The sequence below is a fragment of the Nesoenas mayeri genome (assembly GCF_963082525.1).
Source record: "Nesoenas mayeri genome assembly, chromosome: 14".
NCBI classification, from domain to species: domain Eukaryota; kingdom Metazoa; phylum Chordata; class Aves; order Columbiformes; family Columbidae; genus Nesoenas; species Nesoenas mayeri.
This window is the reverse complement of record NC_137556.1, coordinates 17,375,228-17,399,550: the sequence shown is the minus strand read 5'-3', so window position 1 is coordinate 17,399,550 and position 24,323 is coordinate 17,375,228. Positions and strand designations below refer to the sequence as shown.

General features: G+C 55.8%; 2 protein-coding genes across 2 annotated transcripts; both read left to right on the top strand.

Moving 5' to 3' along the window:
• Positions 1 to 33: 33 nt before the first annotated feature.
• LOC308045992 (histidine--tRNA ligase, cytoplasmic-like) lies at positions 34 to 5,170 on the top strand (the record flags this gene model as incomplete). The annotated part of the gene is made up of 12 exons (XM_080353580.1): positions 34 to 183; positions 273 to 392; positions 782 to 877; positions 1,540 to 1,665; positions 1,823 to 1,930; positions 2,412 to 2,510; positions 2,826 to 2,919; positions 3,018 to 3,145; positions 3,225 to 3,467; positions 4,262 to 4,378; positions 4,659 to 4,805; positions 5,036 to 5,170. The coding sequence occupies 12 exons, from the start codon at positions 34 to 36 to the stop codon at positions 5,090 to 5,092; spliced, it is 1,485 nt and encodes a 494-aa protein (XP_080209706.1). The 3' UTR covers positions 5,093 to 5,170.
• Positions 5,171 to 5,826: 656 nt separating this feature from the next.
• On the top strand, positions 5,827 to 24,104 carry HARS1 (histidyl-tRNA synthetase 1). The gene is made up of 13 exons (XM_080353579.1): positions 5,827 to 5,927; positions 7,092 to 7,181; positions 8,997 to 9,116; positions 9,293 to 9,388; positions 10,373 to 10,498; positions 14,089 to 14,196; positions 15,284 to 15,382; positions 18,377 to 18,470; positions 18,569 to 18,696; positions 18,776 to 19,018; positions 20,286 to 20,402; positions 21,902 to 22,048; positions 23,627 to 24,104. Exons 1-13 carry the CDS (start codon positions 5,850 to 5,852, stop codon positions 23,684 to 23,686), a joined length of 1,506 nt encoding a protein of 501 aa, XP_080209705.1. The 5' UTR covers positions 5,827 to 5,849; the 3' UTR covers positions 23,687 to 24,104.
• Positions 24,105 to 24,323: the final 219 nt, after the last annotated feature.

Below are 24,323 nucleotides of genomic sequence, written 5' to 3'. Positions count from 1 at the left end.
TGGCCCGGCCGCTTCCGGGTTCTCGGTCCGGCCATGCTGCGGCTGGGGCCGCTCGCCGCCGCCGGGCGCCTCCTGGCGGGCCCGCGCCGCTCCGGGACCCGGAGCAGCCTCCGCGAGGCCGGGCCGGAACCGCTCGGGGAGCGCGGGCTCCCGTCCCGGGGCCTGGTCCTGAAGACGCCCAAGGTAACGGGGGAGCGGGGGCTGCGCCGGCGCTGACCGGGCACTGCTTCCCCCGCTCCCGCCGCTGACGGCCGCTCTCCGTCCCGGGCCAGGGCACCCGCGACCACCCCCCCGCCCACACGGCGCTCCGCGACCGGCTCCTCGCCGCCGTGGTGACCTGTTTCAAGCGGCACGGGGCGGCCGCTATCGACACCCCCGTGCTGGAGCTGCGGGTGAGGCGGCGCCGGGACCCCTCGTTCCCCCCCGAAGTGTGGGTGACCCCGGGGCTGTGCGGCCCCTCTGCCCCCGGGGGTCCCTCTCCCTCTGTGGGACTGGGGAGCACCCCATTTCCAGGGGCTGAAGGGCAGGTTTGGGACGGGACTGGAGGGACACATCTGTGGGAGCCCCTTGTGTGGGGCGATGGGGCCCTGGACCCTCTTGTACCGAAGGGGTCTCGGGGGTGTGTGTCCTGTTCCCCTCTCTGCTTCACTTGTGGGGTTTGGGGATGACAGACTCTGTGCTCTGTCCCCCATCCCGGGGGACCCTGCACCCCAGAGCCACTCCAGAGGGGATGGGGACACAGCTCCTTGGCTGCCCCCCCAGCCCTGTCCCCTCTCCCCAGGACACGCTGGTGGGGAAGTACGGGGAGGAGGCGAAGCTCATCTACGAGCTGCAGGACCAGGGGGGAGAGCTGCTGGCCCTGCGCTACGACCTGACTGTATCCTGCACCCGCAGAGGGGACGGGGACACAGCAAGGGCACTGCTGCCCTGGTTGGGTCATGTGGACCCTCATGTGTGGTCCCATAGGGGTGACAGGAACCCCCTTTCCCATGAGCAGTGGACCCGCCACCTCAAACCACCCCACAGCAAAGCTCCCTGGTTTTCCACAGTCTGTGACATGCACCAGTATGCTCCACCATACTGGTGTGACCTCCTCCCAGTGACAGTCCCCAGCTCTGTGCTCCTGTCCTGCTCACCCCACCGTTCAGTGCCCCAGGGGCTGTTTGCTGCAGGTACAAAGCAGGTGTTCCTCCAGGGCCTTCTCCACCTTCGTGTCTCCCTGAAAAGGTTCTCTCTGCATGTTTATACGTCTGTGCTATACGTTGAATTCTCTCTGATCGCACCGTGAGAGGGTAAAATGAGCTGGTAAGGTGTGTGTGTGAGAGACACTGACACACTGTGGTTCAGGAGAAGGCAATGGAGTTGTCCTGGTGTTGGTGGAGCTCTGAGCAGTTCACCACACTCATCCTCAGCCCTGGCTGATGCTACCTGGAGATCAGAAACCAGTTTGCGCAGCGGGAGGCAGATGGGAGCTGTGCCGTTCAGCTTTGTGCAGCTCGGGGAGATTCCGCGTTCTTGTCCTTAACTTCTCGGCCCCAGGTGCCCTTCGCTCGCTATTTGGCCATGAACAAGATCACCAACATGAAACGCTACCACATCGCCAAGGTCTACAGGCGGGACAACCCAGCCACCACCCGGGGCCGCTACAGGGAGTTCTACCAGTGCGTGAGTGTTGTGGTGGCTGTCGTGCAAGAAGCCGAGACCGCGCGGGGACTGGTGTGGGTTTTTTCAGCTCATTTGCCTTTGGCTGCTGCGGGGCTGCTCGGTGGAGCCAAAATGTCTCAGCTGGGCCAGGAGCCACTTCTGCTTCTTCTGCCCTCAGGACTTTGACATTGCTGGGCAGTTTGACCCAATGATTCCTGACGCCGAGTGCCTGAAGATCGTGCACGAGGTCCTGAGTGACCTGCAGCTTGGGGACTTTCTCATTAAGGTGAGACCAGAGCTGGGTGGTTTTCCTCCTCTGTGCTTTCCCCTCCTGGCAGGTTGAGGTGCCAGTGAAATGTCCAGAGGAAACACCCGCAGCTGCAACTTCCCACACCACTGGGGCAGGAAGAAATGGTGAGGGGAATCTTGCCTGAGGTAGAGGTGGGGGCAGATTCTCGAGCAGGGCCTGGTTGTGATAGGACAAAGGGTGATGGTTTTAAACTAAAGCAGGGGGATTCGGGCTGGACATGAAAAATAAATTGTTGTCCCTGAGGGTGGTGAGAGCCTGGCCCAGTTTGGCCAGAGAGGTGGTGGATGAACCATCCCTGGAGACATCCCAGGCCAGGCTGGATGGGGCTCTGAGCAACCTGAGCTGGTGAAGATGTCCCTGCTCATGGCAGGGGGGGCACTGGGGGAGCTGGGAAGGTCCCTTCCAACCCAAACTATTCTGCGTTTCTGTGATTCCAAGTGTGCCTCTCCCACCTCAGGTCAACGACCGACGGATTCTGAATGGTGTGTTTGCCGTCTGCGGCATCCCGGAGAGCAAGTTCATATCCACGTGCTCTACCATAGACAAGCTGGACAAGGTAAGGGTTGCGCTTGTGGAAAGATTGTGGCCAGTCTGAGGGGCAGATGTCTCAGACTACACAGTGTTGTGGCTGTTCTCATCAGAAAGGGGTTCACAGCAACTGAGCCATGGGTGTTTGTAAAGGATTTGGGGAGCTCTTGGGTGTGGTTAAGAATAGATCCCCACATTTCCAGTGGTTTCTGTTAACAATTCCTGTGAGAGAGACGTGGATTGTTAGTGAGATTGCCGACTGCTGTCTTCCCACACATGTTGCTAATACATGGGCAGTGGGTGCTGAGAGCAGCTACTGGGAGTGGCTGGTTTCCCCTTGCAGATGCCATGGGAAGAAGTGAGGAGCGAGATGGTGGGGGAGAAGGGGCTCTCTCCCGAGGCTGCGGATCGCATCGGGGAGTACGTCCGGCTGCACGGTGAGCACGGTGGGGTTCAGCCCTTGGCCTTGTTCCCCTGGGCCAGGCAGGGCCAGCGCCAGAGGGGTGTGAGGCACCAACACGGCTCCTTCCCACAGGTGGGCTGGACCTGATCGAGCAGCTCCTCCAGGACCCAAAGTTGTCCCAGAACAAGCTGGCCAAGGAGGGGCTGGGCGACCTGAAGCTGCTGTTTGAGTACCTGACCCTGTTTGGCATCGTGGGGAAGGTGAGGAGTGTGGGGGCAGGAGGGAGCTGCCCTCGTGGCCCCCTAGTGCACCGATGAGGGGTTTCCCCGTGTCCTGCAGATCTCCTTCGACCTGAGCCTGGCACGGGGTCTGGACTATTACACGGGGGTGATCTTTGAGGCCGTGCTGCTGCAGCAGGAGAACGACCATGTGGAGGAGCCCGTCAGCGTCGGGAGCGTGGCTGGAGGTGGCCGCTACGACGGGCTGGTGGGGATGTTTGATCCCAAGGGACGGAAGGTGCCCTGTGTGGGGGTCAGCATTGGCATCGAGCGGATCTTCTCCATCCTGGAGCAGAGGGTGAAGGTGGGTGGTGCGTGGCACGGGGAAGGCTCTAGGACATGTCTGTCATTTGCTGCAGAGCTCTACAGCTCCACAGGGTTCAGGAGGAGGGGATTTGGGTGGAGAAGATGGGTCCTCTCCTGCTGGAATGTCTGTGCACAGAAGACAGAGCCCTGTTCTGCAGCCCATCACGATGCAGTTGTGGGCAGCTGAATGCAGCATTTTGTAGCAGCTGCCGAGGACACGTCAGAGATGGGCCCTGAGCTCTGGTCCTGCCTCATAACTCTCCTCCTGAGTCACTTTGCTCTTGTCTCCTGCCTGTGAAGTTTTCTGTCCTGGGGATTGTAAAGAGATTAATTCAGTAACAGCTGTGGCACTTGTTCTGTAACGAGCACTCTAGGAGAGCCTGTGAGGAAATTCATCATTCTGCATTTAGTTCCGAATTTGGGATTTGTAGCAAGTAGGGCTGAAGCAATGTGTTTGTAGCTGAAGAATCCAAGGAGACATTAGAAAGCTGTCCAGGTCCCACCTGAGAGGGAGGAAGGAAGGGCAAGATCCCATGGGAGCAGCAGCACACAATTAAGTAGCATGTCAGAATGCAGTTTCTCTGCGGGACTCATTGCACTTGCCCAGGCTGTCTTACGTGTGCACGTGTTTTGCTTCTGGAAGGTTGTCCTTGCTCAGGAGCAGTCACTGAAGGGTGACGGTTTGCTTGTGTGTGTGTTGTGGGGAGCCAGGTTAAGGTCTGAAGACATGAGCAGATGAGCTGCAGGTTCCCTCAGAGCCCGTCACTCCCCCGAGCGTGTCTGTCCCCACAGGCTTCCGGGGAGAAGATTCGAACGACTGAGACACAAGTGCTGGTGGCTACACCCCACAAACACTTGCTCGCTGCGAGGATGAAGCTCATCTCCGAGCTGTGGGATGCAGGGATCAAGGTAAAGGACGTGGGCTTGGCACTGGTAGGGGTGCGGGAGGGAGAGCCTAAGGGAGCTGCAGCACAGCGAGACCAGCGCCACTCCGTTGTGTGTCTCTTCAGGGCTGTCTGAGATGTAGCAGGCAGAGGTCTGAGGAGAGAGCTGAGAGCACTAAAGGGAACCGCTCATTGCAGGAGCGATGAGGCAGAGTTTTCTATGGGGTTTTGGTGCTGGCTGTTCCTTTCCAGGATCCATCAGAGCAAATTTTGCACTAATGATTCACCTTCTCTGCTCCTTCTAGGCAGAGATGCTCTACAAGAAGGATCCTAAACTGCTGAAGCAACTGCAGTATTGTGAGGACACGGGGATCCCCCTCGCTGCCATTGTAGGGGAGCAGGAGCTGACAGATGGAGTCGTCAAGCTGCGAGATGTCGCAACAAGAGAGGAGGTGAGGATGCCTTTTTACACCAGGTCTCAAAAGTGCTTCCAAAATCCAGCAATTACTAAAAGGCTCTGGGTTTTCCCCTAGTGCTGGTGTTCCTTTGGGGAGCTGCAGCACAGATCTGCTCCAGAAAACCAGCACCAGCTGTGTCAGTGTCCACAGCAAGTCTTTAGGTCCAGATTGAACTGCACTCTGCTCAGGGTTTCGGTGCTGCCACCTCTTTCTCTGCTTTGTAGGTTGATATCCCAAGAGAAAAGCTTGTTGATGAGATCAGAAGAAGGCTGGAGCCCTAGGACGTCTCTGGCCAGAGCTGCTTGACTGAGCTGCTGTACATGTGGACCTGCCAGCACCCTTCCCACTGAGGTCTGGCCACCGTCTGCTAGCCTGGGGCTCACCTGCCTGAGCTAAAGCAGCGCGGACATGGGATCTCCGCTTGGAAAGGAGTGAGCAGGTTTTAAAAGCTACGGACAGCGCAGTCAGCAGGTTAGCCTCTGGTTGACAGCTCTGAAGGACGGGTCAAGCTTGTGAGCACCTAACACTGCAGCACCTGTACCTGGGCAGCCTGTTACTCCTGCAATAGGTGGCTATGGGTGCATGTGGATCAGCTGAAGCAGGATCTGGCTGAGCTCGGCGAGGGGCAGAGCTGGGGAGCGCTGGGCGCCTGCAGGGGAGTGGGGGGTGTCACCCCGGCCCTGTGAGGGCTGCAGGGGCAGCTCCAGCCTGTGGCCGGGCCCTGCTGTTGGTGCAGGGCCAGACCTGCCTGGGGCTGCGGCACCAGGGCCTCCTGAGGGAGGACACGAGGGGGCTGCTGCGGGCAGCCTCCGGCGGGAGCGAGCGTGGAAGAGCTCTGTATTTTTGTATATTAAAAAAAATTAATAAAAAATAAAAAAGAAAGGGCCTCGGTTGTCTATTCGAGCTGCGCGGCCCCAGCGGTTCCCCCTGCGGGCGCTGAGGTGAGGTGGTTGCTGTGGCAACGGGCGCGCGCCGCAGTGCGCAGGCGCGGCCGGTCAGGCGGGGGCGCGCAGGCGCAGTGCGCAGGTACGGGCCGGCATGGCGGAGGAGGCGGCGGTGCGGGCACAGGCCGAGGCCGTGCGGCGGCTCAAGCAGGACAAGGCCGATCCCAATGAGGTGCGGCGGGTCCCAGAGCCTGCCCGGGCTGTGGGTGCGGGGCTGGGGGGCTCGAGGGTTGCTGGGAATGGGGTGCTGTGGAGGACCGGTATGACTGGGACGGGGTGCTGGGAGACTGGTGCCTCTGGAGGGGGTGCTGGGCTGGGCACTGGGGGTGCTGGGCTGGAGAAGAGGGATTGGGGGAACCGGGCGTGCTGGGGCTGGTGCTGGGCTGGAGAGGGGGGTGCTGAGGTGACTGGGGTGTGGCTGGGGTTGCTGGGCTTAGTGGGAGGGAGCGGTGGGGAATTGGGAGCGCTGGTGTGGGTGTCGCTGGGCTGGGTGGTGGCACTGGGGAGAGGGGTGTTAGAGGGGACGGGAGGGCTGAGCTGGAGAGCGGAGGGGCTGGTGAGACTGGTGATCCTGGTGTTACATTGGAGAGGTCGGTGCTGGGGGCTGCAGGGGTGGCCGGTGCTGGGGAGCACGTAGCAGGAGCTGGGGGTGCTGGGCCTGGGGTGGTGCAGAGGCTGGTGGGACAGGAGGTGGGGACTGGGAGGCAGGTGGTGAGCAATGAAGATGCTGAAGGGAGTGGAGCATCTCCCGTGTGAGGAAGGGCTGAGGGAGCTGGGGCTCTGGAGCTGGACAAGAGGACACTGAGGGGGGACTCATTCATGGGGATCAATATGGAAAAAGTGAGTGTCAGGAGGATGGAGCCAGGCTCTTCTGGGTGACAACCAGGGACAGGACAAGGGGCAATGGGTGCAAACTGGAACACAGGAGGTTCCACTTAAATATAAGAAGAATCTTGTTCCTGGTGAGGGTGGCAGAGCCTGGCCCAGGCTGCCCAGGGGGTTGTGGAGTCTCCTTCTCTGCAGACATTCCAACCCGCCTGGACACCTTCCTGTGTAACCTCATCTGGGTGTTCCTGCTCCATGGGGGGATTGCACTGGATGAGCTTTCCAGGGCCCTTCAACCCCTGACATTCTGGGATTCTATGATGGAGGCCTTGGGGGTGCTGAGATTGGGGTGTTTGTAGCAGAATTGGGGAGTACTGGAGGGGAGCATGGAATGCCCCTCTGGTTGCTGTGGGAGACTGGGAACAGTGGATGTGTTGAGGCTGGGTGTACTGGGAATGCTGAGGGCTGGCAGGTGGGCTGACCCCCAGCACCCTCCTTGTTCTCTCCCCAGATTGCCAAGGAAGTCGCGAAACTGCTGGAGATGAAGGCACAGCTGGGGGGAGATGAGGGGAAACATAAGTTTGTGCTCAAGACACCAAAGGTAATTTCCCCAGCGCACGCACTCACATCCACTCTGTGTGCACGACCTGCTCCGTGCACAGACCCAGCACCCCCGCACCTGCGGGTGCAAAACCTCCACACAGACCTGCCTGTTGTTGTTCTTGTTTCTGTTTCCCTTTTTGCTTTTAGCAGTAGGGGAGAGAGGGGTGAAAATATCCCTGGCAATATCTAACCCTGATCCCCATGTAACTCAAACACTTTCTGGTGCTTCTTCCGGTGACAAGCCAGCCACCAGCTGGGGTGGTGAGGAGATTAAATCCTGTTTTGGTCAAGGTTTGTTGTAACTCCCCAGTGTGAGAAGTCTCATATCTGCTCAGTTTGCGCTGTTTGCAGTAGGGTCATGACTTGCATCACTCTGATGAGTTTATGGCTCAGGCTCTTCAGCTCGTGTAGCACTGACCCCACTAGTCCCTGCAGACATGGGCCTCATGGATCAGGGATCCTCAGGCTGCTCCTGTTCCCTGGACCGAGCGGGTGAAGCTGCTGCTGAGCACAGAGCGCCGCGAAGTGCAGCTCTTCTGGTGCGAGGCTCATCGAGGGGGAGCTGCAAAGCAGAAGCAAACCAAAGAAACGCAGGTGCCCAGCACTGTTTGCCAGGAGAGTTCAGCACATGTTGAAATGTGGGGAGCAAGAAAGGTCTTGTGGTTTTTGATCTTGCCTTAGTCCATGAGGGTGAGCAATCCTGTTATACTGAGCAGCTCTGGCCGGCTGCTGACATTTCTGTGTCCTCCTGCAGAAGGACCCTTCAGGGGGAGCTTTTCAGCCTCCAGATCCCTGAGAATAGTGTCCATAATGCAATTTCTGCTACATTTTTTTTTTAATCTGAATGTTTCAGCACTAGCAGCTGATAAGAGACCAACTGCATTTGCCTGCTGTGGCGTGGAAAAAATTACAAATGTTGCTCACAAATAAAACAAGTTGTGTTAATACCACTGACTTCGGAAATGCCTCAAAACTCTATGCCTTGTCCATTTGCTTTTTTGTGTGTTTTGGTGAATGTAATTGTGGTGTGAGACTGGAAAGTGGAAGGGTGTTTCACTGTTTAAAGACGTGGAGAGGGGATTTTGCAGCTCTATGAGTGCCAGGGAAACATAGTGTGGGTTTCCAGCTTGTCTCAGTTGTGTCTGTGTACAGCTGAGAGCTGCTGTGCGACCTGCAGCCGGGGCGTTAGGAACCACCTGCTCTCTGCTTCCTCCTGCCCAACTGCCAGTCCCTGGAAAATGAAAGTGGGAGGTGTAGTTAATTAACAGTGATTCACATGTTGATGAGAGCCTAACGGTGGTCAGTGACTATTAACAGTGAAGGAATTAAAGGGGATCGCATCCCAAGTGGACACTTCACAGGTGTCACTCTTTGGAAAGATGGTTTCTCTGTGTGTGTGGACATTGCAGAGGTGCTGGTTGTTCCACAGCTCCAGAGCTGTGTCCTCTGGTTCCACCTCTCAGGTGGTTTGTTGTGCAGGGCTCTGGCTGAGACGTTTGAGCCAGAGCTGTGCACAGATCCTCCACTGAGCGCTCTGACTGCTGGATGAGTTGGTATCTTTGTTTCCTGCATTGTGAAACTCCTCACTGAGATTTAGCTCTGCCGACCGCGGCAGATCATGTCTGAGCTGTGTCCTGACGTTTTCAGTGGTTCTGGGTGCTGTTTTTTACCATCTCTCTCAATATCTGCTATCTGGACCAGATCTCTCTGGTCTTGTTAGCAGTATGATGGCTTCATCACCTTGCCTCTCACATCTGTCTCTCCTGCGTGCCTCTAACCCAACACGTCCTTTGCTCTTCTTTATCTCCCCAAGGGCACACGGGACTACAGCCCCAAGCAAATGGCCATTCGTGAGCGAGTCTTCAATGCAATCATTGCCTGCTTCAAGCGCCACGGAGCAGAAGTCATTGACACACCAGTGTTTGAGCTGAAGGTGAGTGAGGACACAGCTGCTGAGGATCCTGCAGTTGAAAGCTTGTGACGTGTTGAGGGCTGAGTTTCCTTCTTCCATCTCCCAGGTGTCCTTCCTCTCTCTCTGTGTTTTCTGTGCGCTCTGGGGCTGATCCTGTCACTGAAGAGGCTGTTTGTTCCTGTGTCTTTTTGTTGTAGGAGACGCTGACAGGGAAGTACGGTGAGGACTCAAAACTCATCTATGATCTGAAAGATCAAGGAGGAGAGCTGCTGTCCCTGCGCTATGACCTGACAGTATCCTGCTGTAACCAGTGCCGAGGGGCTGTGTCACCTTTGCTGTTCTCGTTTTGGGGCAGTGGGAGGAGGAGCTGGGGGGGCAGTCCCCTGGCTCTGGCCCCGTACCAACAGGGAGAGCATGAGCAGGCAGTGTGCTTCAGTGGGTGCAGATCCCTTACTCAGTCATTTACTGTATGTTACCTCTGTTTGTTGAAGTACCGCTTAGCTGCGGAGGTGGGGGAGGATTTTCCAGACCAGGCTGCTGTGGGGCACAGTCCACGTGAGGCTGAGATCCAGCCTAAGGTGCTGCTGGAAGGTGCCTGTAAGGACACTTAATGGCACCTTGTGTAGGCCGTGTCTTGGACAAGTCCAGCCGTCTCTGAGCGCAGAATCCCAGGCTGGTTGGGCTTGGCAGGGACCTCTGGAGATCACCCAGTCCAACCCACCTGCTAATGCAGGGTGACCAGAGCAGATCACACGGGGTCACGTCCAGGCAGGTTTGAATGTCTCAGAGAAGGAGACTCCACACCCGCTCTGGGCAGCCTGGGCCAGGCTCTGCCAGCTCACAGCAGAGAAGTTTCTCCTCATATTCAGATGGAACTTCCTGTGTTTCCATCTGTGCCCGTTGCCCCTCACCCTGGCATTGGGCACCACTGGACAGAGTCTGGTCCATCCTCTGACACCCACCCTGGAGATACTTATAAACGTTGATCACATCCCTCTCAGCTTCTCCAGGCTGAACAGCCCCAGCTCTCTCAGTCTCTCCTCATCAGAAGGATGCTCCAGACCCCTCAGTATCTGTGTCCCTCCACTGGACTCTCTCCAGTAATTCCTTGTCCTTCTTGAACTGGGGAGCCCAGAACTGGATGCAGTTGCTTTGCCCCCTGGGTGTGCGCCACACTGTGCTGGGAGCTGGGGAGATAGTGAGGACCCAGCACTGCCCGTGACTGATAACGGGGTGGGTGACCCTCCCTGCTCCCATCCTTAACCCCATCCTCCCAGGTGCCCTTCGCTCGCTATTTGGCCATGAACAAGATCACCAACATCAAGCGCTACCACATCGCCAAGGTCTACAGGCGGGACAACCCGGCCATGACCAGGGGCCGCTACAGGGAGTTCTACCAGTGTGTGAGTCCGGCCGTGGTCAGGGGCTGCTGCGTGGGGCTGTGGGCTTGGCAGCGCCCCGGGGATGTAGCACCATAAAGATGTAGGACTGAAGGCTGCGTTACCCTGCAGTGGCCTTCCCTGTGGCTGTGGAAAACTCGGGAGGATCCACTAATCCTTAGTGTGCCCGTATGGGTGTGAAAAACAGCGGGAGGGTGGGGGAGTGAGGATGATGTCTGGGACATGGGGTGCTGGTGTGTTGGGGATCTTTTGTGATGCAGCCCCAGTTATCTCCCCTGCTTTGTGCTGTGCAGGAGGGCAGCCCCTTGCATCCCAGGGTGCTCACCAGCCTGGTGGAGGGGAAGAATTTCCTTCTGATCCCAAATCTGGGAGCAGTTGGACTGGCTGTGTTGGCAGGACACATGAGCCAGGCGAGGGACTCAGCATATGCTGCTTCTGTCCCGCGCTGAGTCAATCTTTATTTCCAAGGAAGGGAAAAACCCAGAGGCCATATTATAGAGCAGGTAAGAATGCAATTTCCTTTGTGGCTTTGTCAGAGGAGTGTGGGAGCCCCGAGGAACAGCTTCGTAGTGCTGCACTAACACAGTCCCCAGGGCCTCATAGTGCAAACAAATTCCTGTTTGAGAATATTCCTGTTTCATCACAGAACCCACATGGATGCTTTCCAGCTTTGGCTTGGTAAATTCCCATTTCCAGACAACTTGGGGTCTTTGCTGTCTCATGTGAAAGACTATTCCCAGATTTCTCTCCTAGGAGAGCTAGAAATAGTCTCCCAATATCCAGGCTAAACTTGTGTCTGATAGTTTCCTTCTCCCTGTGCCAGAGCAGCTCTTTGAAGGGTAATTGTCATCCCAGGATAAGGATTCTTCCCCTTTCCCAGATAAACATTTGGGAAACGTTTGGAGAAATCTTCCCCTGCGTAGGCCATGTAAATCAAGCTTTGTTACCTTCTCCGCCTGAAGATGCTTTGCTGCTTTGCTCAGCCTAGTAGCTTTTTCTGCATCTTTAAATATAATTCAGCAGCCCTGGTTGGATTTTTTCAGTGAGATTTCACCTGTGCTGCATACAGTGGTAGCGGCACTTTCCTCACTGTACCAGAGCTTGCCCAACCTCCGTGGGGATTGCATCAGCCTCCCTTGCACTGAGCTGATCAGGATTAGCTGACGTGATCTCATCTCTTTCCTCCTCCATCGCCTCAATTTATTTTGGAAGCTTGATGGAACCGTGTTGAAATTTACCTACTTAATCAAAATCAGTCTTGTACTCAAAATCTCACTGAAGAGTTTGCATTTGGAGATTCATAAATGGGAGTCAAATAAGAGGTCTCTTGTTGCTTCATTCTATTTCTCTCTGAACATTGATGTTGTCCTTGCTATTTTCCAGTCACAGGGTACCAGCCTGTTAAAGCATCTTGCTGTTGGACTTTAGTTCTGTGTGCCAGTTCATCTGGTAATCTCTGCTGGAGACCACTCAGACTTTCTGGTTTCTTTTTCTGTCTTGGCAGTTGAAACTTTGGGTTTGCCTCAGTTGAGATCACTTCTCCTGTCTTCTTTCCTGATCATTAATTTGATTGGCATGTATATTAAAAAAGAACATCCTAAGAATCAAGGCAAAACATTTGGTATTTAGGTCATACCAAATAATGAGTAGTTTTCTCCTCCCCTTCCTGGTTGCTTTGTTCTACTTATTTACTGCTGATGATCACTCTGCTGTCTCCTTTGTGTTGTTTTTTCTTTGTTTGGAAGTGTGTCACACAGGGAACTGCTGTGTTGGAGGCAGGGACCAGGTCACACACCTTCAGAAGCAGAAAGCAGGGAACAGCAGGGTGGCTTCTCACAAACTGTCTGCCCCGTCCACGGCACAGTGTACAAACTCTTTGCAGTGCAGTGGACACGAGAGCACTGCTGCCTTCCATGAGTCACAGAATCATCTTGCTTGGAAAAGACCTTTAAGATAATTGGGTCCAACCATTAACTTCACACTGCCAAGGCCACGTCCAACCTATGTCCCTGAGAACCTCATGTCCGTCTGTCCAGCCCTCCAGGGATGGTGACTCCAGCACTGCCCTGGGCAGCCTGTTCCAATGCCCCACAGCCCTTTCGGGAAGAAATTGTTCCCCAGATCCAACCTCAACCTCCCCTGGTGCAACTTGAGGCCGTTTCCTCTGCTCCTGGCGCTTGTTCCTGGGGAGCAGAGCCCGACCCCCCTGGCTCCAAGCTCCTTTCAGGCAGTTCAGAGATCAGAAGGTCTCCCCTCAGCTCCTGTTCTCCAGCTGAACCCCCCAGGTCCCTCAGCCGCTCCCATCACACTTGTGCTCCAGCCCCTCACCAGCTCCGTTCCCTTCTCTCCACTCACTCCAGCACCTCAAGGCCTTTCTTGGTGTGAGGGGCCCAAAACTGGCACGAGGATTTGAGATTTGGCCTCAGCAGTGTCCAGCACAGGGACGGTCACTGCCCTGGGCCTGCTGGCCATACCAGCTCTGACACAAGTCAGGATGCTGGTGGCCTCTTGGCCACCTGGGCACACGCTGGCTCATGTTTGGTCACTGTCACCAACACCTCCAGGTCCTTTTCCTCCAGGCATTTTCCAGCCGCTCTTCCTTGAGCCTGCAGCGTTCATGGGGTTGTTGTGACCCAAGTGCAGGACCCAGCACTTGGCCTTGTTGAACCTCAGACAACTGGCCTCAGCCCAATGAGCCAGCTGGTCCAGATCTCTCTGTATGGCCATCCCACTCTCCAGCAGATCAACACTCCCACCCAATTTGATGTAGTCTGCAAACTTACTGAGGATGCACTCGATCCCCTCATCCAGATCATTGATAAAGAGATTAAACAGAACTGACCCCAGTACTGAGCCCTGGGGACCACCACTCATGACTGGCCACCAACTGGATTTGGCTCCGTTCACCAAAACTCTTTGGTCCTGGCCCTCCCAGCCAGTTCATTACCCAGTGAAGAGTATGGCCATCCAGGCCATGAGCTGCAGCTTCTCCAGGAGGTGCTGTGGGATACGGTGTCAAAGGCGTTACTGAAGTCTAAGAACACAACATCCACAGCCCTTCCCTCATCCACTAAGCAGGTTACCTTGTCGTAGAAGGAGATCAGGTTTGTCAGACAGGACCTGCCTTTTGTGAACCCATGCTGTCTGGGCCTGATCGCCTGGTTGTCTTGTGTGTACCGTGTGATGGCACTCAGGATGATCTGTTCCATGACCTTCCCTGGCACTGAGGTCAGACTGACAGGCCTGGAATTCCCTGCATCCTCCTTCTGGCCCTTGTAGATGGGCGTCATATTCGCCAACTTCCAGTCAACTGGGACATCCCTGGTGAGCCAGGATTGCTGCTAAATAATTGAAAGTGGCTTTGTGATCACCTCTGCCAGCTCCCTCAGCACCCTTGGGTGGATCCCATCTGGCCCCATAGACAGGGCCATCTTGTCCCTTCTGGGCCCTGTTGGTGAGGGCTGGTGCTCCCTTACATCCCATTTTTGTTGCTTTTTGTAAACAAACTGCTGTTGAACAGCAGAGCTGAGGCTGTATTGCTGCAGCCACACCAGCGATGCAGAATTGATAACAGCCCTTCTCCTGTGCCCCAGGACTTTGACATCGCCGGCCAGTTCGACCCGATGATTCCTGATGCCGAGTGCCTGAAGATTGTGCATGAGATCTTGAGTGACCTGCAGCTCGGGGACTTTCTCGTTAAGGTGAGACAGGGTGGGTTTCATGGTGGGAAGCAGTGGTGGTTGTTCCTGTTTTATGCAGCAGCCCCTGTTCCCCCTCTAATGCCTGCTGAGGTCTGATCCAGAAGCCCATCCCACCTCTCTGCCTCCTCATGGTGTGTATGTGAACCGGCTGGACCTCAGCTCAGACTCCCCTTTACCTGGGGATGCAGGAGATTTCCCGAGGCTGCAGGGAGCAGAGTTCTCTGTAGCACCAACCTCAGTCCCCCGCAGAGTGTCCAGCAGCCAGCTGCCCAGGTGACTGTCACATTCCTGCCTGCAGTAGGGCACAGGCTTTGGGCCAGGGTCCCTGTCCCAGCTCAGCGGGGACATCTGCTCACTGTGCACCCTGTTGTCTGCAGCCTCCTGCCTTCTCCCAAGTCCTTTCTGGGCCTGAGGCCTCTTCCAGAAGACAAATCGTGCCCTGCTGCAGGCTAAGCTTGCTATTTGCCTCAAAACACTTTCATTTTGTTGGTGTGGCACCCCTGGGTGATTATTGTTCCCATGAGCCCCTGGCTGGTCCATATTGATGCTGCAGGATTGCAAACTCCCGAGCAGCTTTTGTGTCTGTCTGGTTTAATTGTAGATATTTTCACTACCCATGGTAACGTTGCATCCAGCTGAGCCTTTGGCCTCAAGTACCCGTTATTACAGAGCATAATTAAAGTATGGAATTCACTATACTATTAAAAATCCTTTGCAAGGTTTTAATGTACTTAGATGTGCCTTTGTTCTTACACTGGGAGAGCAGGGTAACGCACTGAATTAACTTCCTTAGGCCGTGGTGTGTTCCTGAGCTGTTTTCACTTGTTCACTTGAGAGGACTCACAGACCCTGATGTTCTTCCTTCTCGGTGTCTGTGGCTCTAGGAGGAGACTGCGGGAGCTCTGCCCTGTGTGACAGGAGTCAGTTGTGCCACCTGGGCCACCTGCTCCCCAGGAATGGGAAAGAGCAAAAACTCTTCTCAGACACCCACAAGTTTCTCTTCCATGCTTAAAACTAGAGAGGAGAGAAACTGCACACAGCTGAAGCATCTGAGTTCATAGTTAATGACTTGCTCCTTCTCGCCCAGGTCAACGATCGGCGCATCCTTGACGGGATGTTTGCAGTTTGCGGTGTCCCAGACAGCAAGTTCCGAACGATCTGCTCCAGCGTTGACAAACTGGATAAGGTACGAGCTGGAACCCTGGGCTGCTGGGCTTTCAGTGAGTCTCGGGGCTGCTCTTTCCATGGTCGGTGAGAACTGGCTGGAAAATGCTGATAAACATCAAGTTGTTCTTGTTCCCCCCTTTCTCTGGAGGGGAGACACAGTGGTCACATGTGAAGTCTGGATTCTATGCTTTCTTCTCCAGTATCCCCCAAGGTCCTGACAAATGGAAAGGAGGGAGGGAAAAATCCTCTCCACGTGGGTGGTTCAACATCCCAAACCATGGCCTTCTTAAGGTGCTGCTGCTTACGAACCAGAATCATGAAAACCTGCCCCCAGACTGGGCCATGGCATTGAAAATCCTTTTCAAATGCATTGGGTTCTGTTGGGTCATGTGAGGAATCACAGTTGTGTTCTGGAATCATAGAACAGCCCAGATTGGAAGTGATCTCAAAAGATCGTCCAGTCCAAACTTAATTAAAATTTCAGCCCTCATTTGCAAGGTGATTGTGGCATAAACAGTGAATCTCTGTGGTAATGCAGGAGTAGAGAAGTGCCATGAGTGACAGGCTGTAACCGTGTCTGTGAGGCAGTCAGTGCGCAGGTGACAGGGCAGAGCCCAATGGAACCCACAGTTGAGTTGTGTTGTCCCAGACCCTCTTCGCAAACCCTGTCCTGCAGGCTGGTGCTGTCCTTGGTGGGTGATGTGACATCTGATGTCCCTGTTGAGGACACAGACTCAGCAGCACGTGTGTGGTGCTGGCCGGGCTGTTTCGGCAGGAGCAGGGACACCAGCCTGTTTGTGGGACCCTCAGGAGATGGTGGGAGACAGCAAAGAGAAGTGAGGTGGATGTGTTTGGATGGGGTTTCTCTATTTTACCTGGAAGTAAAGGATTTGGAGTGAGAAGGAGTAAGAGATCAGAAACATAGACCTGAAAAATAACCCCGGCAGTGCGTTCCTTGGTCTGTTTGGTGTTGTCCTGCACTGGGTGTCCTCACTGTGTGTTGTCACACTCAGCTGTGGCTGTTGTCAGTGCAAAGACATTTTGCCAGGAACAGCCCAGGACTGTGCAGTGTTCTAGCAGGGTGGACACGGTCACAGGGACAGCGAGCTGCTCAGTGCCGTCATCTCCCAGTGTTGTGAGACAGTGGTAGCTTATCCTGTCTCCTGATCGCTTCATTTACACCTCTGCCAATTCGGGCGTGTAGCACAGGTGCTTTTATAAAACACGCTGTGTGTGGACGTCACTGTTTCTGTAGCTCGCTCGGGTTTGGTGTGGTACAAACCAGCCCCCTTTGTGCAGCTGCTCCGGTGTGACACCAGGCCGGAGGTACCTGCAGGTTTGTGCTCAGTGAGCTGCCTCGAGCATTGGCTGGTCAGGAGCTCTCTGTGGGATTCAGGAGGGAGGGGATTGTCCCGCTCTGCTCTGCGCTGGGGCGGCCTCACCTGGAGCATTCACTGTGTGCAGGGCTGGGACACAAGATAGCAAGGATACAAAGCTATTGGAGAGTGTCCAGAGGAGGGCATGAAGTTGGTGAAGGTTTGGAGTGAAGCCGTATGAGTAGCAGCTGAAGTCCCTGGGTTTGTTCAGCTGGAGCAGAGCAGACTGAGGGCAGAGCTCATGGGCTGCAGGTTCCTCAGCAGGAGCAGGAGGGGCAGGGTGAGCTCTTCTCTGTGACAGTGACAGAGCCCAGGGAACGGCAGAAGATGTGCCAGGGAGGGTCAGTGGGACATGAGGAAAAGGTTCTTCCCCTAGAGGTGCTGGACACTGAACAGGCTCCCCAGGGAGGTGTCACGGCCCCAGCCTGACAGTGTTCAAGAAGAGACTGGACAACGTCCTCATGGTGTGACCTGTGGGGTGTCCTGTGCAGGGACAGGAGTTGGACTCAAGGATCCTTGTGTGGGTCCCTTCCAACTCGAGACATTTGATGATTCTATGAACTATTTATTTGCAGCTGATGGTCTTGACTGTAGGTCCTAGTCAGATATAAAGATGCTGGAGATCACCGTGTAAATGTGAATACAGCCCTCCACTAATCGCTAAGGAAGAGGAACGTTAAAATGAAATGAAGTTTTAAAAGTCAGTTTTCTTGGCTCGAGATCTGGAGTGGAACATGGAGGTGAATTTCTGTGCGTGTTCAGAGTCATGTAGGGGACACTGGGCTGACTGCCCCTAACCTTCTTGTGAAACCCTATGAAACGAGGTGCCCCTGTATCTCATCTGGTGTGTTCATGTTGCTTTGTTCGAGGATGAACTGTGTTTTCCTTTGGAGGCCTTGTCTGATGGTTAAATTAAGTCAACTAGAGGAATGCTCACCTGAAATCCTGTTAGCAGTGAGTTCCATTGCAAAGGCCTGACCAAACTGTAGCATTTGGGGCTCTGTATGCATGGAAAAGCTATATGGAGGATTGAGGTTTTTTTAGAGTGGGATAATTTCCTTGTTTTCCTGCTGAAATGCTGTAGCTTAGTACAGCTGGATGTGATCAGATCTCTGGTTCTCTTTGAGCCCTCGGTCAGTGGGAAAACTGCAGCATATTCTGCACCATATTCTGGGGTTTTGCATCACCCGACCACCTCCTCACGCCTTGCCAGCGGTAGGCATGACCAGCAACGCTTTCTGTACTGGAGTTTATGGCTAAGTACCGAACCAAGGAAACCACAGCAGCAAGACTTGGTGTTGTTACAGTACTGGTGTTTGATTCTGGCCATAAATCAAACCCAAAGTATTTGTTCTGGGGCTTCGAGTTTTTGGGCAGCTTTGCAGACTGCAGGGTTGGGACACAGGCTGTGCAGAGGTACGAGGAGTGGAGCTGTGGCTGTGTGACTGCTCTGAGAGCATTTCATCTGCGGCTTCTCTCATCCACCTCTTACACACACTGACACCAATGGGGTTTTGCCATGTGAAGATCTGTTGAGGGCAGATCTGTCTATCTGTGTCGGGCAGGACCCCAGAGACCTTCCCCAGGAGAGACCCCAGCCCTGCAGCAGTGACTGATGTTCTTTTCTCCCCTCGCAGATGCCGTGGGAAGAAGTGAGGAGCGAGATGGTGGGGGAGAAGGGGCTCTCTCCCGAGGCTGCGGATCGCATCGGGGAGTACGTCCAGCTGCACGGTGAGCACGGTGGGATTCAGCCCTTGGTCTTGTTCCCCTGGGCCAGGCAGGGCCAGCGCCAGAGGGGTGTGAGGCACCAACACGGCTCCTTCCCACAGGTGGGCTGGACCTGATCGAGCAGCTCCTCCAGGACCCAAAGTTGTCCCAGAACAAGCTGGCCAAGGAGGGGCTGGGCGACCTGAAGCTGCTGTTTGAGTACCTGACCCTGTTTGGCATCGTGGGGAAGGTGAGGAGTGTGGGGGCAGGAGGGAGCTGCCCTCGTGGCCCCCTGGTGCACCGATGAGGGGTTTCCCCGTGTCCTGCAGATCTCCTTCGACCTGAGCCTGGCGCGGGGTCTGGACTATTACACGGGTGTGATCTATGAAGCCGTGCTGCTGCAGCAGGAGAACGACCATGTGGAGGAGCCCGTCAGCGTCGGGAGCGTGGCCGGAGGCGGCCGCTACGACGGGCTGGTGGGGATGTTTGATCCCAAGGGACGGAAGGTGCCCTGTGTGGGGATCAGCATTGGCATCGAGCGGATCTTCTCCATCCTGGAGCAGAGAGTGGAGGTGGGTGCCTTTGGTGCTCAACTAAGCATGGAGAATGAGTGAGGATTTATACCTTCCCCATGCACCCCAGGTCAGATGCTGAACTGAGTGTTTGGAGAAGCCAGCCAGGCCTCTGCTGTGCCCTGCAGCAGGGCTCGGAACCTGGACATAATCCCCACTTTTCTCTGGCTTGGGAAACAATCTCTGGGCTCCCACTGGAGACAAGACCCCTCTGCCAGCAGCCCACAGACATGGCTTGTTGAGCTGTAGCTGGAGGGGCCACTTCAATCCTCAGCAGCACCAGCAACCCAGGTCAGGTGCCTCAGTGTCCCCCGCTGCGTTAGGTGTCCCTGTGACCCTGCATCCTCTTTGGGACGGTGACACTGCTGAAGGGCTGGCAGGGGCAGCAGCCTCGCACGTCTCCTGTCCTGGCAGAGGCACTATGGAGACTAGATATGGTCAGATGTCCCAGGACAGAGAGCGCGGTGCCTCTGGGGGTTCCCCAGATACCTTTTTCCTGTTCCCCCCTCCTCAGAGCTGCTGTACCAATAGGTTGTCCTCTGTCCCAGTTGTGGGTGTGAATAGGTCTCTGTAGGCTCCCAAAACACTGCTGCACGTTTCCCTCCTGCACAGGCCCGTTGTGGGGAGTTCTCTCTTGGCAGCCAGACACAACTGGGATTTCTAAGTGGAAACTGAATTCTTCCCCCACCACCTCCAGTCCTGGCCACAGTTGTTCCTCTGTGGGTGACCTTTTAAAGGCTTCTCCCTCCAGCGATGTGGCAGCAGGAAAATGCCACTTTGAGTATCCAGCATCTGCCATGGGAGCAAGTGGCTCCTGACAGCACTGGAGCATCTCAGCTTGCTGCTTTAAGTCCAACCCACAGTTACCAGCTTGGCTGTTGAGCAGAGAGCTGCCCCTTTCCAGCTTCTGCTGGGGCTGCTGCTCCTGAGCTGCTCGGAGCAGATCTGTGGGAGGCCTTTGGGTGTGGAGGAACAGTCTCTAGGCAGAAGCTGGTAGGGAAGTTGTTCATTTTCAGCACATCCTCCAGTCTGTGCACAGCTGCAGAGCAGGAGGGAGGCTGCATTAACCCCCTGTCATGGGACAGCTGCAGAAGGTGAGATTCTGCTCCAGGATGGGGTCAGTGGGGCTTCCATGAGTTGATGCGATTCATCCCACTGAGCCTGAACCTCTTCACCACTAAACTGATGCTGGTGACCTGTGCTGCTCATAGGGTCTTGGGTTTCTGTGTATGTCCATGGCATCTTTTGAGTCTTGTCACCTCTCTAGGCATCTGAGGAAAAGATCAGGACAACGGAGACGCAGGTGCTGGTGGCCTCTGCCCAAAAGAAGCTCCTTGAAGAGCGGCTGAAGCTCATCTCTGAGCTGTGGGATGCTGGAATCAAGGTATGATGGCAAAGTCAGGAGCTGCCTGGTCAACTCTCTGTGCCAGGAACGAGCAGATCTGGCTTTGCTTTGGGAGGAAGGAGTCAGAGGGAGAAGGTGGGCAGCAGGCTGCCTTCCTCAACAGAGCATCCTCAGTGTCCTGAATCGGGGCTTATCCAGGAAGGGCTGGGCAGCATAGAATGATGAAATAGTTTTGTTTGGAAGGGACCTTAAAAGCTCATCCAGTCTGACCCTTGCCATGAGCAGGGACATCTTCACCAGCTCAGGTTGCTCAGAGCCCCGTCCAGCATGACTTGGTCAGCCCTCTAGTGTTGCAGGGGCAGCACTGTTTTCTCAGCACAGATTCCCAAAGCAGCCAGCGCTCCAGCCCCTCAGTATGGGAGCTGGGATGCTGTGCTGTGTCCAACAAATGCGAAAAAATGCAGAGTGCTGCAAGGAGGAGAGTGCGGGGGCAGGGAGGAGCTGGGCTGTGTCCGAGGCTGAAGGCTGGCTGTGTGGCAGGGCGCTGCGCCGGGCAGACTCCATCGGTGGCTGAGTGGAGGAGAACGCCCCAGCGCTCTGCCAGGCTGCTCACCTTGTGGGGACAGCGCAGGTGTCAGCCCTGCTGGAAAGCAGCACCGTGGAGAAGAACTTGGGAGTTCTGGTTGACAAGAGGTTGACCATGAGCCAACAATGTGCCCTTATGGCCAAGAGGCCAATGGTACCTGGGTTGAATGAGGAAGAGTGTGAGCAGCAGGTTGAGGGAGGTTGTTCCTCCCCCTCTGCTCTGCCCTGGTGAGGCCGCATCTGCAGTTCTGGGTCCAGTTCTGGGCTCCCCACTTTAAGAAGGACAAGGAATTACTGGAGGGAGTCCAGTGGAGGGACACAAAGATGCTGAGGAGCCTAGAGAGCCTTTCTGATGAGGAGAGACTGAGAGAGCTGGGGCTGTTCAGCTGGAGAAGAGAAGCTGAGAGGGATCTTATCAGTGTTTATAAATATCTCCAGGGTGGGTGTCAGAGGATGGACTAGACTCTGTTCAGTGATGCCCAACGACAGGGCGAGGGGCAATGGGCATAAATTGAAACACAGGAGGGTCCATGTGAACATGAGGAGAAACTTGTTTGCTGGGAGGTGCCAGAGCCTGGCCCAGGCTGCCCAGAGCGGGTGTGGAGTCTCCTGCTCTGAGACATTCAAACCTGCCTGGATGTGACCCTGTGTGATCTGCTCTGGGACCCTGCGTGAACAGGGGTGGGGCTGGGGATCTGCAGAGGTCTCTTCAACCCAACCAGGCTGGGATTCTGTAATGACCTCCTGCTTTCCCAGGACAAGCAGTTCTTGTGAGTACCTTGAGCTGTGTTGCATTACTTGTTAGCTGTAATGCCAAATGTTCTCCGTTAGCCTACAGACCCCCAGGCTCACCGGACAGCAATTAGCAGCAATTAGCCCAGCAGTGCCTGGTTGAGGGGGTGTGGAGAACAAGCCAGCACTGACCATGGCGGTGTACTCTGGTTCTCTTCCAGGCAGAAGTGCTGTACAAGAAGAACCCAAAGCTGCTGAACCAGCTGCAGTACTGCGAGGACACGGGCATCCCTCTCGTCGCCATTGTGGGTGAGCAGGAGCTCAAGGATGGAGTCGTGAAGCTGCGGGTCGTGGCAACCAGGGAGGAGGTGAGGCCCACGGTGGTTTGGTGTGAGGGGTGGCGGCTGCTTGACCCTTCCTCCCTGCAGACCCACCCGTAGCTGCTCTGCAGCGGTGCCCTCGGGCTGTGCACAGTGAGGTGGCCCTGCCAGCCCACCCTTGGAGTGTAAGTGCCCAAAGGGGAGATCAGAGGCTGAACAGTGAAAAGTCTCCACGGCTTCCCAAAGCTGCTGCTGCAGGTGTGGCGGGGGAAGGCTCTTACCAGGCAGGAGCCAGGGCTGGCAGGCTGCAGGTGAGGCCTGGGGGCTGATGGTGGCTTGTGGGTTCACTTTTGGAGACTGGGTGAGGTTTCCTCAGCCCCTCCTGACCTGCTGTGGAGCATGTGCCCTGGTGTCACTTTGCCACCAACCCCACTCTTAACAGGTTCTCAGGATTTTATCCATTGGCTCCCTCATTAGATCTTCTCAAGCAGTGAGCTCCCCAGAGGCTTCTGCAACACCTCACACTCCAGTTCCTCGCCCCATGCAGTTTCCTGGAGCCGTGGAGCACTGTTGTCTCTGGTTCTGGACAGTTTCCCATCATGTGGTCTCCTTGAACTCCCAGCTGTTCCTCAGTTCAGGAGCCTGGAACACAGAGGGGTGATTCACTGGGCTGTAGGGCTGGTCACGCTTTCTGTCCATGGCATGGGACCACTGCTCAAGGTCCTGGAGGTGGCACGAGTGGGACCAGTGCTGATCTGTGCACTGCCCTTGGCTGTGGTACCAGTAGGAAAGAGTGGGAAGAGCATCGCTCTCCGGATTGTTGGGCAGGAGGGGACTCGGCAGGGCTGCAGGCCAGTGCTGGCTCTCTCAGGTTCAGCTCTGTGTGTGCTGCAGCCCATTCTATCCCTGCAGCGGGACTGGGGACAGCACCATGGTGTGATCTGCGCAGGTGTATTAGAAACGGTGTGGTTAGTAGGTCCAGAGGGGTTCTCCTGCCCCTCTACTCTGCCCTGAGGAGACCACACCTGGAATCTTGTGTCCAGTTGTGGCCCCTCAGTTCCAGCAGGACAGGGAACTGCTGGAGAGAGTCCAGCGCAGCCACCAAGATGCTGAAGGGAGTGGAGCATCTCCCGTGTGAGGAAAGGCTGAGGGAGCTGGGGCTCTGGAGCTGGACAAGAGGACACTGAGGGGGGACTCATTAATGTTTACAGATATATAAAGGGTGAGTGTCAGGAGGATGGAGCCAGGCTCTTCTCGGTGACAACCAGTGACAGGACAAGGGGCAATGAGTATAAACTGGAACACAAGAGGTTTCATTTAAATTTGAGAAGAAACTTGTTCGGGGTGAGGGTGGCAGAGCCTGGCCCAGGCTGCCCAGGGGATTGTGGAGTCTCCTTCTGTGCAGACATTCCAACCCGCCTGGACACCTTCCTGTGTAACCTCATCTGGGTGTTCCTGCTCCATGGGGGGATTGCACTGGATGAGCTTTCCAGGGCCCTCCAACCCCTGACATTCTGTGACACAGGGCCACGGATGTGGCACAGGCCAGCCCTCTGGGACCAGAGGGACCAGGTATGTCAAGCTGCTTGGGTTGTATTGAAGCAACTTTGTGCTCCTTCTGTGTAGGTCAACGTTCCCAGAGAGAGCCTGGTTGAGGAGATCAGGACGCGAACGAACCGGCCTTGACCCCTCCCGGCCACGTCTCCTCGGTTGTTGGATTCTGGCTGACAGATTTCCTCCTGTAAATGCCTTCGCCAGGCCAGGTGGCAGTGGGGTTGAGAGGGACCTTCAAAAGCTGTATTTATTTGTGTCTCATGCCCTCCTTTTCCCGTTGGGAGTGCAGAGGCTGCACCGGCTCCTGTGCCAGGCCCCAGCCGTCGAGTGTGGCTGGGAAGATGTGTTGCAAGTGGCTCTGGCAAACGCGGGTCTGCTGTCACTGCGGTGACACGTGGAGCCCTGAGCTGCCAGCAGACCCCGGGCTGTTGGCTGCAGCTTCTTGTTCCCGTCGCTCTCAATAAACCTCCCGCCCCGTCTCTGCTCTGGCTGCAGGGAGGTGACCTTATCCCCAGCAAAATGTAAAGGCGCTGCTCCCAGAAACATAATAAATGTGTCTCTTCCACTTTGCGACTCCTGTCCCTGTTTTCTGCTGGGGGCAGGGATTTGCCTTCCTGCCTCGCTGAGCGAGAGCTGGTTTGTAAATGTCACGGGGGACGTGGACGCCTCCTCCGGCTCCCCTCGCTGCTGCCACCCCCGCGCAGAGCGCAGCCCCCACCCGCCGGGCCGGAGCTCCCCGAGCAGCCCCAGCCGGGGCTGAACCGGCTGC